Raw genomic sequence first — 16,155 nt, 5'->3', positions numbered from 1 at the left:
CCAAAATTGCCTGCTAGAAAACCGTATGATGCATATACTCTTACACAGCAGGTGCCTGTCTCAGAAATGCAGATAAACAGTATTTCAGTGTTCAGATACTTCTAAATATTTTCTGTGATAGTTAACACTGCCCTTTCTCCTCTCCCGTATTTTTTTTAAATAGGTAAAACCAAAGCCAGGATTCAGCCTAATCATCTTCTACAATTACATAGCTTGGAAAAAAACAAGTAGTACAAGATTAATTAACTGCAATTGGTTGCAGAGAAACATCTGAAATAGCAAAATTCAAGCTGAAAAATTAACAGACAAATTAGGAACAAAAAGGAAAAAAAAAAATCATTGTAGGTCTGAGTTTTCCTCCTGGAATTTCAAAGGGAATTAAAACGTATCTTCAGTCTAGTCAGAAATCCATGCCTTTTTTCTTGTCCCTCCCTCCTTCTTTGAGGTTAGCATTACACAGATCACAGTAGGGTGTTTTCCCATGATTTGAAGTCTAGAGTTATAAAACTTTGAACGTTATTAAATGACATCAAAAGCGATTCTATTTAGACTGGTTTCAGCTCTCATTGATCTCTTTTTCCTTCCTCTTTTGAAACAAACTCACTCACATATTTTTCTTAGTTTGGATTTCTTTCATGCTCCTAAACACTTTTTAAAAGTCTAATTTTTTTTGCTGAAGAGAATTTGTCATCTTGAGACCTTACTGCTTCCATTTGCCACCAGATACAGTGGCATCATGCGACCTTTTCACATGGGTATCTGCCAGCAGAAATCAGCATTTCTTTTGGCATTTGGGTTACTCATTTGTTTTGCTTTAGTTTCTACTTTCATTTTCATCCATTTTTGCCTCTTGTTCTTGTACAATACTGTGTGAAAAGAAGCATCTGTATCTGAGTTTCCTACAGAACCAATATGGGAGAAAATATTCTTCTGCACAGGCAAGAACCTGTTCTTGCAGGTTTTCAACACCAACTGGCAAAGTCCCTGAAGAACATGGTGTGTCCCAGAGCTGACCTTGCTTTGGGCAGGGGGTTGGCCTGGAGGCCTCCTGATATCCATTCCAACCTGAGTGATCTTCTGATCCTAAGTTGGCAAACGAAAGGACAGTTTCTGAAGAAGTGGTGGACTATATAGAAGGACTATATATATTTCAGTCTCTTCAAAAATTATTCATTGCAAAGACTGATGTTTACTAAAAAGTAATTATTTTCCTCAGAGGAAAAAAACCCCAACCCTGAAGATTTTGAACACTAATATTAGTTTAATCAATTGCTGCAACACATGGTAGCAGTAGCATTTAGCGGTAATTTTTACCCAGGATTTCTCCACAAAATTAACTTCTGTCACCAAAAGCATCAGTCATGAAAAAGATAAAGGAAGTGCTGGTGCAGCCATGGCTATGCTCATTATATGAAGGATTATAAAGATTTACTACACTGAAATGTTGAGGGGAAAAAGTCCTAAGTGTTAAAACATATGAATCAGGCTCCTAATTGCAAGTGACAAAGTTGTAGGCTTCTTACAGAAATTCTCCTAAAAGATTTATGCTCCAGAAAAGTGAGATGTTCAGCTAGCTCAATGGGCTCCAGATGGTCAAACAGCAGGCAGGCTTTTCCTTTCTTGGAAATCCTCTTCCTCTGTGTAACTCTTCTCATCCAGTCATAGGAAGGACTGCAACAGCAAAATAGGTATAAATTCTCAATTCTGTTTGGGTATACGCGAGTGTAGCCCACAGTTTGCACACATAGTAGGAAATTACCAAGAGATAGACCATGAACTTTCTGATCTGTGACATCCAGCACATAACAAACCCTTGGAGTAAGACCCGTTCACAAGCATAACAGAAGGTAAGAATTTTGGAGGCACTACTGCAGATGATAAATAATGGCAGGTTTCTATCAGAACTAAAGGATAACAGTCTTCTGTATGATACAGGAAGCCATAATTAAAAAATGTTTTGGAAATACAAGAACAGGTCACACAAAATTCTGATACAGAATAAAAAAAAAACCAAAAAAACAACCCCCAAAAAATACTTGCATAACATCAAAGATTAATTATTATTCTGTAAGACCACAGATCCATGAAATAATGGAATAACAGAAACAGTCAGTCAAACAGCTAACAAAACAGTAAGAAGTTGGTGGATAAAAAGGACAAATCATTTGCTTACAAGCAATGGAATAATTCCTATCCATATACAGTAAAAGCACTTCAGAGAGCAGAAAGAGGTTGCTAACAATATTTAAAAATGAAGATTTAAGATGAAATATTCACGTGATTTCACTGCTATTTTTCGTGCAGCGTTTGCTGAGATTAATAGTGCTGTTCTCCCAGGTGACTATGCCATTTTTAATTAAGGAAAAATCACTATGCCTAAGAAAATCTACAATATCAGGTGAGACACAAGAACCTGTCTGGTGATGTTTAAAAGGTAACTTTCATTTCAGCATGTCAAGGAAATAGCAGTTTTGGTGCAATAAAACTACAAATATGAATGGTGAAGATTATCCAGTTAAATCACAGAAAAGTAGTACACAGAAAGCCATTAGAAAAAAAATAACAGGTTACTGATGACACAACAAAAAGGCTTCCCTGTGAAAATGCAAGATGTATACAACAAGCTAGTCACCGCATCGCTCGTCATTCCATATGAAAAATTACAGGAAAAAAGTAATATTAATCACATAATTGGCACTACCTTTGATAGGAAAATTATTTTTCCCCATTAATATTAAAAAGCTACATAAAGATAAGAATATTCTCTTTACTGTGACACTACAAGTAGAATTTCAAATTAATAACAACTTCAAGTTTAGAAGACAATATAACCTTTTTGTAACTCCTTTTTTGCTCTCTCAAGATCAAGATGGCCCTTAATATTTTTATGTTTTGCACAGAACTAGAATTCTGCTATTACAGAGACAAAGAGAAAGATGTTGATGCTCATGACACCCTTACATGCTGGAGATATCAATGAGATGGATGTGATCCTCATATCCAAGCTGGCTGGCTACTTCTCGAAACTCTTCAGTCAAACGAATCAGCCCAAGATCCAAATTAAACTCTGCAGGAAATTCCAAAATCCAGTATCTGAAATACACAGGCAGCGGTTAAGAGATGCCCAGGGATTCAGGCATAACATTCAGTGGCTGCATATATGTACATACATTTTTTTTTTAATAGGACTTACAAATATTTCAGACCCACTGGCCTTTGGGCAGAGAGGGTGGACTACCTCAACCTATTGCTTCTGTAATTATCTGTGACATTGAAGTAGCAAAAGCCACTTTATCATATGATTTCCTTTGGTTAACACACCACCACACAGCAGCATTCTAGTGAAATGCAAAATTAAAGTGATGCCTTAGGTGGGACACACAAAAGGCACATGCAGTGTCCTGACTCATGATGCCAGGACACCCAGGTCACACTTGCACTTAGCCCTTTTCCATGTGAGACACTTTGTCTGCTCAGAACAGATTTTGCAATGAAAATGAAAATGTGAATTTGAGTGGCAGTTCTACCACCATAACCATGTAAATGGGATGTCTCCTCTGCTATTTAAGGGGGTATGGAAAAGGCTTTATCAGTCCTGCTTTCAATAACCCCCTTCACCTTTCTTCACAGCAATATAGCTTAGTCCAGAGGATGGAAGAAAAAAACATTTGTTTGAGGGAAGCAGGTTATATCATGTTAACTTCAAAAATCGGGGTTTCTCTTTTATGGGGAAATGTTCCTACGCAAGCACAGCTTGTACAGGACACATGAAAGCTTTCCCACAGAAACAAGGTCAGAGACAGGCAGTGGAAGGATTAGAACATACCCAACCTGTAATAGCTGTGGCATCACTAACACACTCCTGTCGTCATAAATTAGGGAGGGATTGCGTGGACTGAAGCCAGCAGCCTAGAGACAATTGCCCTCTACCACACTAGATTACATCTTGAAGCAAAATGTGACTCTGTTCTGTCTGGCACTGAACTAGTCTCCCTCTAAGGGGTGTCACACTCAAACACTGGGTAAATCATAATAAGTTTTCAATCAGCTTTTTAGCTCAATTCAGTTAAGTGTCTTAAAGGCTGGGTGGATCTTCAAAGCACAGAAAGTCACTGTTCACTATGAACTGGAGATCAAGGGGGGGAGGGGAAGAAAAATGTAATTTCTATTTCCATGGTTTAGTTTTAATTTTTCACAAAAAGAAATTATATTGATAGTATTCACAAAAGCATAAACCTAAAATCCTTAAAGGACCAGAAGCATGCTTACCTCATGAAATAGCAGATTTTTAATCTGAATTCATTGCAGTTCTCCCCACTGGCATCTCTATATGTACACTAGTTAAAGAAAGCTTTGTGTACCTTGATTCTGTAATGTTTTTATCAACAGAAGAGACTGACACTAGACCAGCTGAATAAAAAACAGTATTAAACTTTTCTTCTAGAGATAACCACAGTACGCTCTGATATTTCATTCACTTTCACAGCATCTTTGCGGACTAAGACCATTTCCTGGCTACCACTTTGTTCAGCAGAATATTCAGGGCAAAAACCAGTTTCTTGCCAGCTCTGTCTAACCAAATATGATAATACTTATGAAGTCTTTAAGAGGTACAAATGACATGTACGTGCTTAGCTACCGCTGGAAGTTCATAGTAGTCATAGGCCAGCCCACTGGATACATTTGAAAAGTTATCTTGGATGCATATTTCCACTTACTTGAAGTTAATGCAAAGTATGCCTCAGTATGCTCGTGCATATGGAAAAAGTCCACAAGCAGTAGCATAAAGAAGCTCACAGACTTCCATCTTTTAGTTTGAAAAAAATTCACCTCTAAACATTGTCACTAATTGACACATTTTTACATGCAGTCACAGAAACAATCTGCTTTTGACGTTGCAATGTTGATTTGCAAGGCTTTGTGAAAGGATATGTGGACAGCAGCTTGCCAGCCAGCTCTGTGGAAGGCAGATACCACCGGTGCATTAAAAGAAAGGTTCTTGGCAAATGGCTGGAGCACCGATTGCCTTTGTCATCTGCAAAAGAGAAACAATGAGTTACCCATGTTATTCATGAACAGAGAAGAGCTTTTATTGAGAGTATCAGATAGGAAGGATCAAAGGTGGAAATGTTGGCTCATTATCTACCAAATAAGTAGGAAACAAAACCAAAGCACAAAAATGCTCCTTTAATGGTAACAATTGCTAGACTGTAGTGCTAGGTATTTAAAGCCCCCCCCCCAAACCAGCATAGATAACAGGCCATAGCTACAAAAATGTGGCACGGGCACTATGCTAAACATTATACAAAGAGACTGCCGGTAATCCAAAGAACAAATGCAAAATTAGTTCACCAAAAGGACGGGAAGATAATTGACGTACAACCACTTCCAATATTTGCTTTATTGCAGCTTTATATCTCTATGTTAACTATCAGATGGTTAAAAAAAAAAATAAATAGAACTGCCTCAAGGATTTCAATGTCAAAACAGCACCTCACATCTGTGCCCAGAGTCCCATCTCCAGCTGCCTTACAGACCTTTGTGTCTTTGCAATATAGCCACTGAAACCACGGAAAGAGTTGTTCCCTGGCAGGCTGGCTGACCATCAGTCTTCCTCAACATCTGCAATCTTAGGTTATTCTCTGTCTGTCACTCTTAATTTTAAAAGACAGTACATGATATGCATGTATGAAATGGGAACCACACATGGACTATATTTGCAGGAGTGCGTATACAAGGAAGAGAGGCGTGATTTCTAACGGACAACAAGTATGTGGGCTCTCCTAATACTTCCATTAGGTTTTTGAACAACAGGTTTGATAGTGGTCTACAGAAATGAATATATGGGGATTCACTACAGTCAGTGGGCATGATCTGTCCATCCCCCAATTATTTAACCTCTCTTACCTTTAGATACTTCTTTCTCTCCACAAGGGAAAAAAATGTAATACCTCATTCCAATCAAAAGCTGTCCTGCATTTCAAGAGAATCTAAATGTAGCTTTGTTAATTTCAAAGCATTTAAGCCCATCCATGAGCTCATCTGACTGCAATGTGACACATGTTGTGATTAATGGTGTTATGGATCAAGGATCCATTTCATCACTTCTTTCCTTCAGACCTGGTACATCACATTTTAATAAGAGTAAAAAGATTACATGAACTATAAGTCATATTCTTGCCAATTATTGCATGATGATTTGGAAAACCTTTCCAAAAAAGGACTGGTCAGAAATGCAGCTGTGTAACCACTCAAGACAAAGATCAATGCCAGAAATAACTCCTTGAATAATTCAACTAAACACTTCTCTTGGTGAAGGCCAGCATTTTAAAAACCACTATACTCACCATTGTGCAGTATCTGTATTAAGAAAATTTAATACAGTATGCATGTGTTTAAAATTCTGGCCTCTGTGATTCTGGGCCAAAATGAAACATGGAAAATTTTACAGAACAGAAATGTTGATTGCCAAGGGAAAGACTGGCTAAATCAGAGAACAGCAGGGATTACATTATAAGATGGATTTCAAGAATAGCAAAGTAAATTATTGAAAAAGCATACCAAACATTTCAATACAAGTGTTCAAAAGCTCATCTAATGTTGCCGCCTTCCCAAGCGTGTTTGACCCCATTGTCCTTTAATTGTTGTCAAAAAATAAGAGGCATTTTCACCAAGTAGAAGGATGCTTCTTCAGCTGTGCAGCTTTTTCACTTTATTGTTGGTTGCATTCTTAGCTGGACTTCAAGGAAAATCTGAAGAAAGTAAAATAAATCATAATTATATGACTACATGGAAGACTTATCATAGTGCAATGTTTACAGTTCAACTCATCTTTTCTATAAACTTTTTCCCCTGAAAAATACGGAGCATGTGAAAGACTGCCATAAGCTTTCCCTACATTCCAGCCTGAGTTTTTAAAGTGTTGTCCAATTGTTTGTCCACTAGCACAAAATAAATCCATAGCTAGGGTCATAACACAGAAACCAGATGGCAAATGAGGGCACGCATATACAATGACGCACATTTTGTTCAGGTCATTTTATTTACACTTGATAAGTCACTTTTTGTTAATAACCCTGCTTTTATGATTTTAAGCATAACCATTTTTCCCCCTAAGTTTACCAGTTCATGGTAATGCTAATGGTCTTAATTGGCACAGACCACATAAAATGTTTCATTAAGTTCACAGCAAACATTAAACTAGGAGGCAATTTTTCAAATAACCTTAAGATCAGTCTCTACAGTTTTTAAGTAAATGTTCTCATGGAAGCTGAACACTCACGGAAAGCTGAACACATACAGAAACTTCTAAATTGTACCATACATCTACTATGCATTTAATTATCACATATCCATTTACCTAAAAGATGCACAAAATGGAAATAATTTCCCAGCTTATTTTTAAAGAAGAGAATAAATCAGTATTTTATTGTCTGTGTGTGACTAAGCCCCACTACTGCCTGACCATTAGTGTTTGAAATGTGACAAACAATTACAAAGTAAATCCAGCAACTTTTCTAGAAAAAAAAACAAGAGTAGAGCTAAAACAGTCCTTGAAGCAAAAAAATGCAGGAATTTGGGAAATTTCTTTTCAAAGGTTCTTGCACATAACATAATGTTCATCGTGCAAAGCACTGATGAACCATATAACTGCTTTAATTCTCCTACAAATATAAAGTTTTTCTCCACTGAAAGGGTTGTCAAACATTGGAACAGGCTGTCCAGGGAAGTGGTTGAGTCACTATCCCTGGAGGAATTTAAAAGACCTGTAGATGTGACACTTGACACACAGGGATGAAGTTTAGTGATGGACTTGGCAGTGCTGGGTTAACAGTTGGACTTGATGATCTTAAAGGTCTTTTCCAACCTAAACAATTCTATGAATCTACACTATTATTTTCAGATGGGTTCCTACAGCCAGGCTTTTTCTGGTCCCATCCAACAATGGATTTAGGCATGACACACTTTTCCCTGAAGCTGAGAGAAGGGCCCTGCAAGAAATCAGCACAGCTTACTGTCAGTGCACACACGATGCTGCAGCTTGGGTCAGCCAACAGGAAAGCTGAGCAGAGAGGTGCAAGCAGTCAATCCTGCCCCACCAGTGCCCTCCTCCTAGCCAGAAGAAAGCACTTTCCTCTGTTTGAATTTGATGGCGCAAAACCCCCTTTTGAAGGAACACATGCCTGTTTTTCCAGGATTCACGCAGAGCTCCTATTTGCAACAAATTGGGGGAAAATATTCCCTTCACACAACAGTAAGCAGTCAGAGCGCTCACCTAAAAAAAAGGGGAAGGTGGATACACAGTGGTCCTTGGCTTTGAACCCATGCTTGGCATTAACACAAAAAGCATCCTAACAGCTCTGGGGATAGCCTGGGTAGCCTTAATGCTTCCTGCTGGAGCTGTGCCATCACACAAACCCCAAAGCTGTCTGAAGTGGACCAGAGAGAGAATACAGGGAGGTACACGGCTCTTCAACCTGCTGGTCAGGCCACACATGAGCCAGGGTTACCCTAGGTTGTCTTCCTTCCCAAAACTGTTTATACATTTAAAGTGAAGAAAAGCGAGTAAAGCACTTGCTTGGTTTACTTGCATTGAGAGTTAGCCAGCAGCTGAGCTGTGTTCTTCAGGATCACAACTTTGCACTTTGGCATCTAACTTTTGCTAGAATCCCTTTGTAAGTAAGTAAATAAATAGAAGTAAAGAACTTTGGGCATGTTCGTCCTTTTTGACCATCCCCAAATCCTTCTCTACATGCTTCAACTACCAGCTTGATTTTTCACAGACAGCTAGATAGCTTTTCCAACTTTATCTGACTTAGTTTTTTCTTCAAGAGGAGAAAAATGAAATAAATCTTAAATTGGCTATTTCAAAATACTATTTAGTCAGCTCTTTAAAAAACAGAGTTGAGAAAAGCCAGCGCATTTTCTGCCTATCCCTTGAAAATTGCTGAGCGTGAAATGTACAAGGGAAAAGATTTGATCTGGCTTTTCAGTTTTTTGTTAGTATTACCGTCCTTTGTAGCATACTGCATAGAAAAGCATCATCTGTGTCTGCTGTTGGCAACAGCTCAAAGGCAGCTATATAGTAACTAACAAGTAATGCTCTGTGGAAAATTGCAGGAATTTTTAAAAAATTATATGACAACTACTTGACTAGTGGATACCTAGACCCTGATGTTACTGTAACATGCTCCCAAACAGCCTATGTGGCCACTAAAGGGTTTTATTCTCATAACGTTTCTAAAAGAATAAAACGTTTCAACTGGAGGAAGAACTGGCTGACTGGGGCTAAGCCACATATCCACAGCAGAGCCAAAACCTGGGATCACATTATTGAACTGCAGATGCCAACTACCACCATTACATCATTATTTGTGTGATTAAGCACTGCTGTTCTACTGGAACAATAAATATCTTTTCTAGATCATGCCACAATGGTATCCAACCACACCACCAACTCTAGAGATGGAGGAGTAAAATACAACTATCAGTTTAATCTACATAAATAAATTATATTCTGATAGTCAATGTTTCAATGCAAGAGAAGCACAAAAAGAAAATAAAATCATAGCAAAGCTTTTCTATATGAAATAAGTGGTTCCTATTAAAAAAATGATTGCCAAAGGTACAGTTACACTTCCAAATAAAGATAACCTTGAGAAACTCTGCCCCCAGTTGCTTTCCAACCTAAAAATCTCATTGCCGTCCAGCTGTTTCAGGAGAATTCAGGAAAGCTGGATAAGAAAAACAGAGTTCACTCAATGACATCACACAGTTAGTAAGTGATTGCATAGTATAATGAAACTAAATAAATAAATTTTTGCCTTATAATGATTATAAAAATTCTGCCACGTGCTGGGAAGGGATTTCCTGGTGATAGTCAGGGATTGGTGAAGGCTACAGCAGTAGGAATTTGATCAGTACGGACCTCAGCACTCCTTCAAAGCCTACAGCTTTGTCTAAAGGACCCCCTTCATTTAGGTAATAGATACAACTAACCAAGTCATTCTATCAGGCATGTAATGCTTTATTTCATGAAATGGTACCATTATGGGATGCACACTTCCCACCTGGGAGGAAGCAGAAACATCTGTAGTGATGTGCCCAGAGGCAAGAAGTTTGTGATGGACTGACTACAAAACATACAGTCCCTTCCAGGTCTCGCTGTCAGCCTGACCGCCCCACACACACAGGCAGTTACTTTGAGCAGGTGGCTTTCCTTGGTACTCTTGTGCAATGTAATTGCATTTTGGAAGTCTTGAGATTGCACTATTGTGGACAATTTGTCTTGACAGATGTATTTAAAACAAGTGTGCAGGCTGTGAGCTCTTGAGACAGATGTGGTCAGGTGTAACACATTAGTTTTGAAAAGAAACAGGGTACCCTGCCAGCAAACTTATGGTCTTAAGCAAAAGCGCCAAATGGTGTGAACAGAGTGGTCAGCATGCAGCCAAGTTTTAAATGTTGGCTACTGTCGTTAGTAAAACCCAAAGACATCACTTTCACTGCTGGAGGCTACTAAGGGGAGGTCCACACCTACAAGCTACGGCAATTTAACTAATACTAAAATGTCAAGCCAACACAAACCCCTGTGTGGTCACCACTTTCACATGGATTTCAAGCAAGTTATATTGGTTACAGGTGCAAGCTAAACCTATAAGTCAGGCTTAGAATAGGCTTAAATTTGACATACAGTAATATTTATTTAGCTAAATGAAATTTAAACAGTTTTTTAGTCAAGCCAAAGTAAACGTACGTGTAGCATTTTCCCCATTAATTAAAAGTGGGCTATTTTCCTTCTACTTAGGGACAATAAATAAAGCCACATGCAAACAGTTCAACTTTGACACACAGGCACCTCTACGGATCTTAGTTTATCCATAAACTTTCCAGAGGCCTGCACACAGGAGACTCATATCCTTTACAAGATTAGGACATTCTTGGGGGCTTAAGTAAGCCAGACCTCCCCTTGTCTCCCCCCCTCCAAGCCTACACAACACATCACTGAATGCTTACATTAAACTGCTTCCACCTGGCTGCTGCAGAAAGAGTGCTAAATGTGAGCAGCCAAACAGGGAAATAGAATAACAGTGTGCAGAAAAAGAAGCTTAGAAGAAATAGAATCTCATGAGAAGGTTTAAGGATAAGTTCCCTTGACACACCTTTTTCCTTTGTCCTGTAGACGTAGTGGAGGCTCTTGCAATGAAGCCCTTCCTTGTGATTAGTCTCCACATGTATTAATATAATCACCATAACAACAATCCCGGCTGGGACACACATAACGGCTGCATCTTTTCCTACACAGGTGCAATCAAGGCATCTCTTTGGGCTCAAGTCAACACAGGTCTCAGGTTCGCTAATGCATGGTTCCCGAGACTTTTTTCTCTCTAAGCAGTTAAATATTTCATGTAGGTGGTCAGTACCAGTTTATTTATTATAGTACACACAAATCCATTTCTAGAAAACTCTGAGCAAGTGACATACATGATCAGGTTTCTCCAGCATCTGACACGTACTGAAGCTGTGCTAGGCAGGAAAAGGCAATGGTGCAGGTTTGTCAGGCAGCCTAATGCCACTGCTTCTGTCCCAGTCCATGATCTCAACCATCACATGCAGCTGGCTGCAGGATGGCACATCAGGCTTACTGATGGCACTTGTCATGCAGAGCAAAGACACAGAACAAGGGAGAAACTGTGGCACTGCTCCATGAATGCAAGATACAAGCCTTGCTGGGGGCAGGAGAGGAATGAAAATATAATTTGAGAGTCCTGGGCTCATCTGATGTGACTCACCAGTACTCATTCACCTTTGCTACACACCCTTAGACAGCAGTAACACAATAAACCACAGTATCTGTTGGCACCCTATTACTTCGATTCACTCTCTTTTCTGGATAAAAGAGGAACTTCAAAAGACACTAAACAGAGTGGGACACCCATGGCTGAAAAAGGGAGAGAACACAGGGGTGGTTAGTGGTTATGTGTACACTGCTGGTGTATGGCTAAAGCCAAACCTCGCGTTAGCAACAGACACTGCATAGGATATTAGTGGCTCCCCAGCTCTACAGTCTCCATGGGATAAAGTTTCACCAGCTCCATGTCATTCATGTACCCCAAACCAGTGTAATCTCTGTAAAGCTTATCTTATTGGCAATTAACATAAATATTTAATTACTGATTTGGGTATTAGGAAACAAAAAGGACAAATATCAGAACATCTTTCCTCCCACTTACCCACGCTTAGCTTCACTCCAGACACCTCTCCTTCCCCCTTGTTATATTGCTGCAGGTTGCATCCAGTCCCTTTGGTGAGAAAATGAGCAGTGCAGGAGGTCAAGATCAGTACACAGCAGTTTCTCTCTGCTGCTCCTTCCTTCTCACTCTTGTCCTATGCTCCAGCATAGGTCTTCTACGGGCCACAGTCCTTTCAGGGAAGTACCTGCTCTGTCACGGAGCACCTCCTTGTTCTCTGACCTTGTTATTCCCTCTGTTCTTCCCTCCTCCTCTCCATTCCCTTGCTCTCTTCATTTTCCTTCCCCCTCCTTGGCGTTTTCTGCCTTTTCTTAAATTTGTTTTCACAGATGTGCCACTAACTCAGCTGATGGGCTCAGCTGCAGCCTGTGATGGCTCCCTTGCAAAGACAGCTGGAAGTGGCTGCATCTGACACAGGGCAGCCCCTGGCCTTCTACAGAGGCCGTGCCTGCAGCTCCCCTGCTGCCAAAACCTTGCCACTTACATCCCATGTAGTCTAAGGGATGAGCCCTTGTTGCCGTAGCACAAAAGTATGCAAGATATATATTCTCAAAATGTATTTCATTATGCTTAATTTTGAGAGATCACTGAGCTAAATATTTACTTTCAGGTCATCACAGGTCACCCAATTAACATAGAAGGGTATTATAAATGGTCTCGGGACGTAGACATTTGTCCTTTTATAGGAACAGAGGTTAAATGAACAGGACCACAGGTAAGAAACCAAGTGGATATACAGATCTGCTCATATTCGCTACCAAACTATTAGCTCAGAGCCACATAATGCCCTGTAGAAGTTCATAAATTAGCATATGAGGTACAATACATGCTGACCTAACATGAAAAGAGAAGCTTACAGAAATCATGAGGAATGCTAACGGACAGTCACACGACCAAATACTTTCAGTAATCAGAAAGTCACTTGATTAAGGCTTGAGCTGCTTAGACAGCATTTTGTTCAGCATTCTTATCTCTTTCTGTAATATATAATGAAGATGATTTCTGAGACAATAGAAAAAAACCCCAGCTTACCTCACTTATAACCCCCCTAAAATAATGGATAGCTTGATAACTGGATTTGTAAAAACAACAAACGTTTCATTCTCAGTTGCAATTCTAGCATTTTATGGAACTGGTTATCAACCATATTTCAGCTTTGTCCCATCCACTTCTGTATTTGTTTCCTCAATTTACCAATTTGGCATTTGCCTCTATAAATGTAACTCATTACAGGGTAATTTAAATGCAGTAATGACAGTAAAATCTGAACATACATCCTTGAGTTATTCCAGGTACTATGAGGATATCGTACTTCCACTTGCTGTGCATCAAGGTAGTACAATTGCCCAGAATGCATCAGGTTAAAAGGATGAGCTAAAGGAATACTTTGTCTTCAACAAGAGGAAAACTTTCAGCCACACTTGTCAGCAGATTTGACACAAAAATTGTTTTGCTATTCCCAGTAAAGCAAAAATACAATTACAAATGTCAGATATTTGGTTAACATGTATGACGCCTGGGGACGCAGCTCTTCTGAGGACCTTTGCCCTTCAGAACATTAGAGATCTCCAACACCAAAGTACAGCCCGTCAGGAGAGGACAGCTAACAGCAATAAGAGTTCACATAATCTTTTTTTCAGAAACCAAATCAATGCACTGTGAATACTTTCTACAGGTTATACTATTGCCTGTAAGCCTTCAGAGGAACTTGGCAATTACCTCTGCTATTCACAGACTTGCGTACAGCTCTTCACAGTCTTTCATAAGTCTGCTTTGTAAATCTATTCAGATAGGTCATGTCAGGGGAAAAAAACCACCTTATCAGCATATATTCTTCACTGGTTACACTGTTACATGCCTTTAATGAGACTGCACTAGCCCAAGCAATAACATTTTTTTAGTTATTTTAAAAAATGTATGGTGAAATAATCAACTCTTCAGTTCTGAAAGACAAAGATCCAGTATATTTATTATCATATAACTGTTGCAAAATATTTTCACATTTTATTATTATTTACCTTTGCCAGCTCTTAAAGTCAAGCTAGAAAAATCACACTTATTTATTAATTAGATTACTAAGAAATCCTAGGCCCTACTTACCTAGACCTTCTGATACGTTCCGCTTGGAGATCTACATTCCCCCCCGCAAAGCTCATTTTGTCATCTTTTTAACTAAGCCAAAATTCTTCTATAGTAGCATAGTCCCTGGGTAGTGTCTTTTTTGAAGCTGTTAAATCTCCTAAGAGTTATGACAGTTTTAAGTCAGCACTGCTTTCAGTTTCACACCACTTTTCAGTCAATTTTAAGCCTCTACCTTATATTAAAATTCAGTAAGTTTGGTATCAAAGTTCTTGCCTGACAAACCCATGGTTTCCAAATTGATTGTCCCTTGGAAGAAGCTTTTTCACTCCACATAATTCTGTTATTTCCAGTTATTTCCCACTGCAGACTAACTGCTTATGGCATGATACTTTCTATGCCCATGCTGGCAGACAGCCACATTGCCAACATCTGAGCCACACATTATAATGATGCCACAGGAATTACAGACACGTATGGAGCTTCTCAAGCATGTCAAGCCTTACAGGCTTGTGCTGGTCACCTAAAAAGTAGAGATCATAGCTAAGTGTCCCAAAAAGCAAGACATCAAATCACATCCCTTCTTCCCTTTTTCATCTCTGCCGTACAGATACCAGTGAAGGAAGACTTCAACACTTCCTACCTACCTGCTGTAATTTCCAACATTGATGGCCGTATCTGATTTCTCACTCTTTCTGGCTTCTGGAATTCCCCAAGCTGAAGAACAACTGCAGCTACTAGATAACTACAATAACTACAGTTATTAGATGCAGTTACTGCATCTAATAAAAGCACTGATATCACCTTGTAAAAAGTGGAGTTTACGTGCATGTTTACTTTTTCTTCTTTGGCCCTGTTATCCCATACATTACCTCACATTTCTCCCCATGAATGCACAACCTGTACCTATCCCAGTGTGAGGAGTTGCCTCCCCGTGTAGGGAGAGCAGTTTTGCCGCTGACCTTTCCTCCTGTGACTACAATCAAAACAGGGGTCAGCTTCAGAAATATCTTGGCCACATATTTACAGCCTGGGAAGTACTTATCAGTGCAGTAAATTGAAGGCAGCAACTGGCAAAACAATAAAGGCAGGAAGAGGCTTTCAGAGACTTAAGTAATGGGAAGCTGGATGTCTGAGATGGAGCAAGACAGAGTTAAAAGGACAGGGGGGCAGGACACAACTTTGGCTCTTTTAGCTCATTTGGCTGTTACAGTGCATTTCTAATGGAATCAACCTTTGCTTTCCCTTTGATGAATGTAGAAAATGGTTCACATACAACTGCTATTTCACCACAGATGTGCTAATAGGCCCCAGATAAGGAGACAGAATGGACCAGTTGCTAATGGTCAGTAACCCTTCTCACTCCTTGGTGGCAACTTCCCATTCATTTGTGAGCAGTCACTCTTTAAAGAGAGAATGCAATTTAAAATGGTACACTAGAAAACACTGACAGACACACATGCCAGTACACAGACCTGCTGTGTGACCCTAGGAACTCATGAAGATTGATGTCTGCTGCATACTCACATGAATCAGGGATGTCTGCCTTGTGCGGTGCTATGGTTTTGCATCTGCAAAAGTCATTGATGACTCACAACTCCCAGGCAAGCAGACATGCACAAAAGCTGGTAAAAACACAGCCCAAAGGTCAGGAGAGATCCAGCATCTTTTGTTGTGAAATTCTGTCAGCAGGTGTTGGCTATCAAAATACATAAGCAGTTCCTTACATCTAGTTATTTTCTATGAGTTTCCCCTGGGAAGATGGGTGAAACAACGGCAGCTTCGTATTTCTTAATGATGCAAAGACAGTATTTTAAACACAGGC

The 16,155-nt window shown here is 39.5% G+C and overlaps 1 protein-coding gene across 5 annotated transcripts in view; it reads right to left on the bottom strand.

The window, feature by feature from the left end:
• RASGRP3 (RAS guanyl releasing protein 3) overlaps positions 1–16,155 on the bottom strand; it is a 61,929-nt gene that overhangs the window by 24,148 nt on the left and 21,626 nt on the right. For 4 of the 5 annotated variants that reach the window (XM_080408183.1, XM_080408181.1, XM_080408180.1 and 1 more), the window contains 5 exons: positions 6,562–6,752; positions 4,935–5,035; positions 4,270–4,334; positions 2,962–3,093; positions 1,524–1,671 (listed from right to left, as the gene is read on the bottom strand). In XM_080408183.1, coding sequence (XP_080264309.1) covers positions 1,524–1,671; positions 2,962–3,093; positions 4,270–4,334; positions 4,935–5,035; positions 6,562–6,631 — 516 coding nt within the window. In that variant the 5' untranslated portion in view covers positions 6,632–6,752. Of the gene's footprint in view, positions 1–1,523; positions 1,672–2,961; positions 3,094–4,269; positions 4,335–4,934; positions 5,036–6,561; positions 6,753–15,857; positions 15,956–16,155 lie in introns of all 5 variants that reach the window. The other variant, XM_080408182.1, reaches the window with a different exon arrangement.

Source organism: Falco punctatus (genome assembly GCF_963210335.1).
Source record: "Falco punctatus genome assembly, chromosome: 12".
Classification (NCBI taxonomy): domain Eukaryota; kingdom Metazoa; phylum Chordata; class Aves; order Falconiformes; family Falconidae; genus Falco; species Falco punctatus.
Note: the sequence above shows the minus strand (reverse complement) of the source record. Positions and strands in the feature narration are given on the sequence as shown.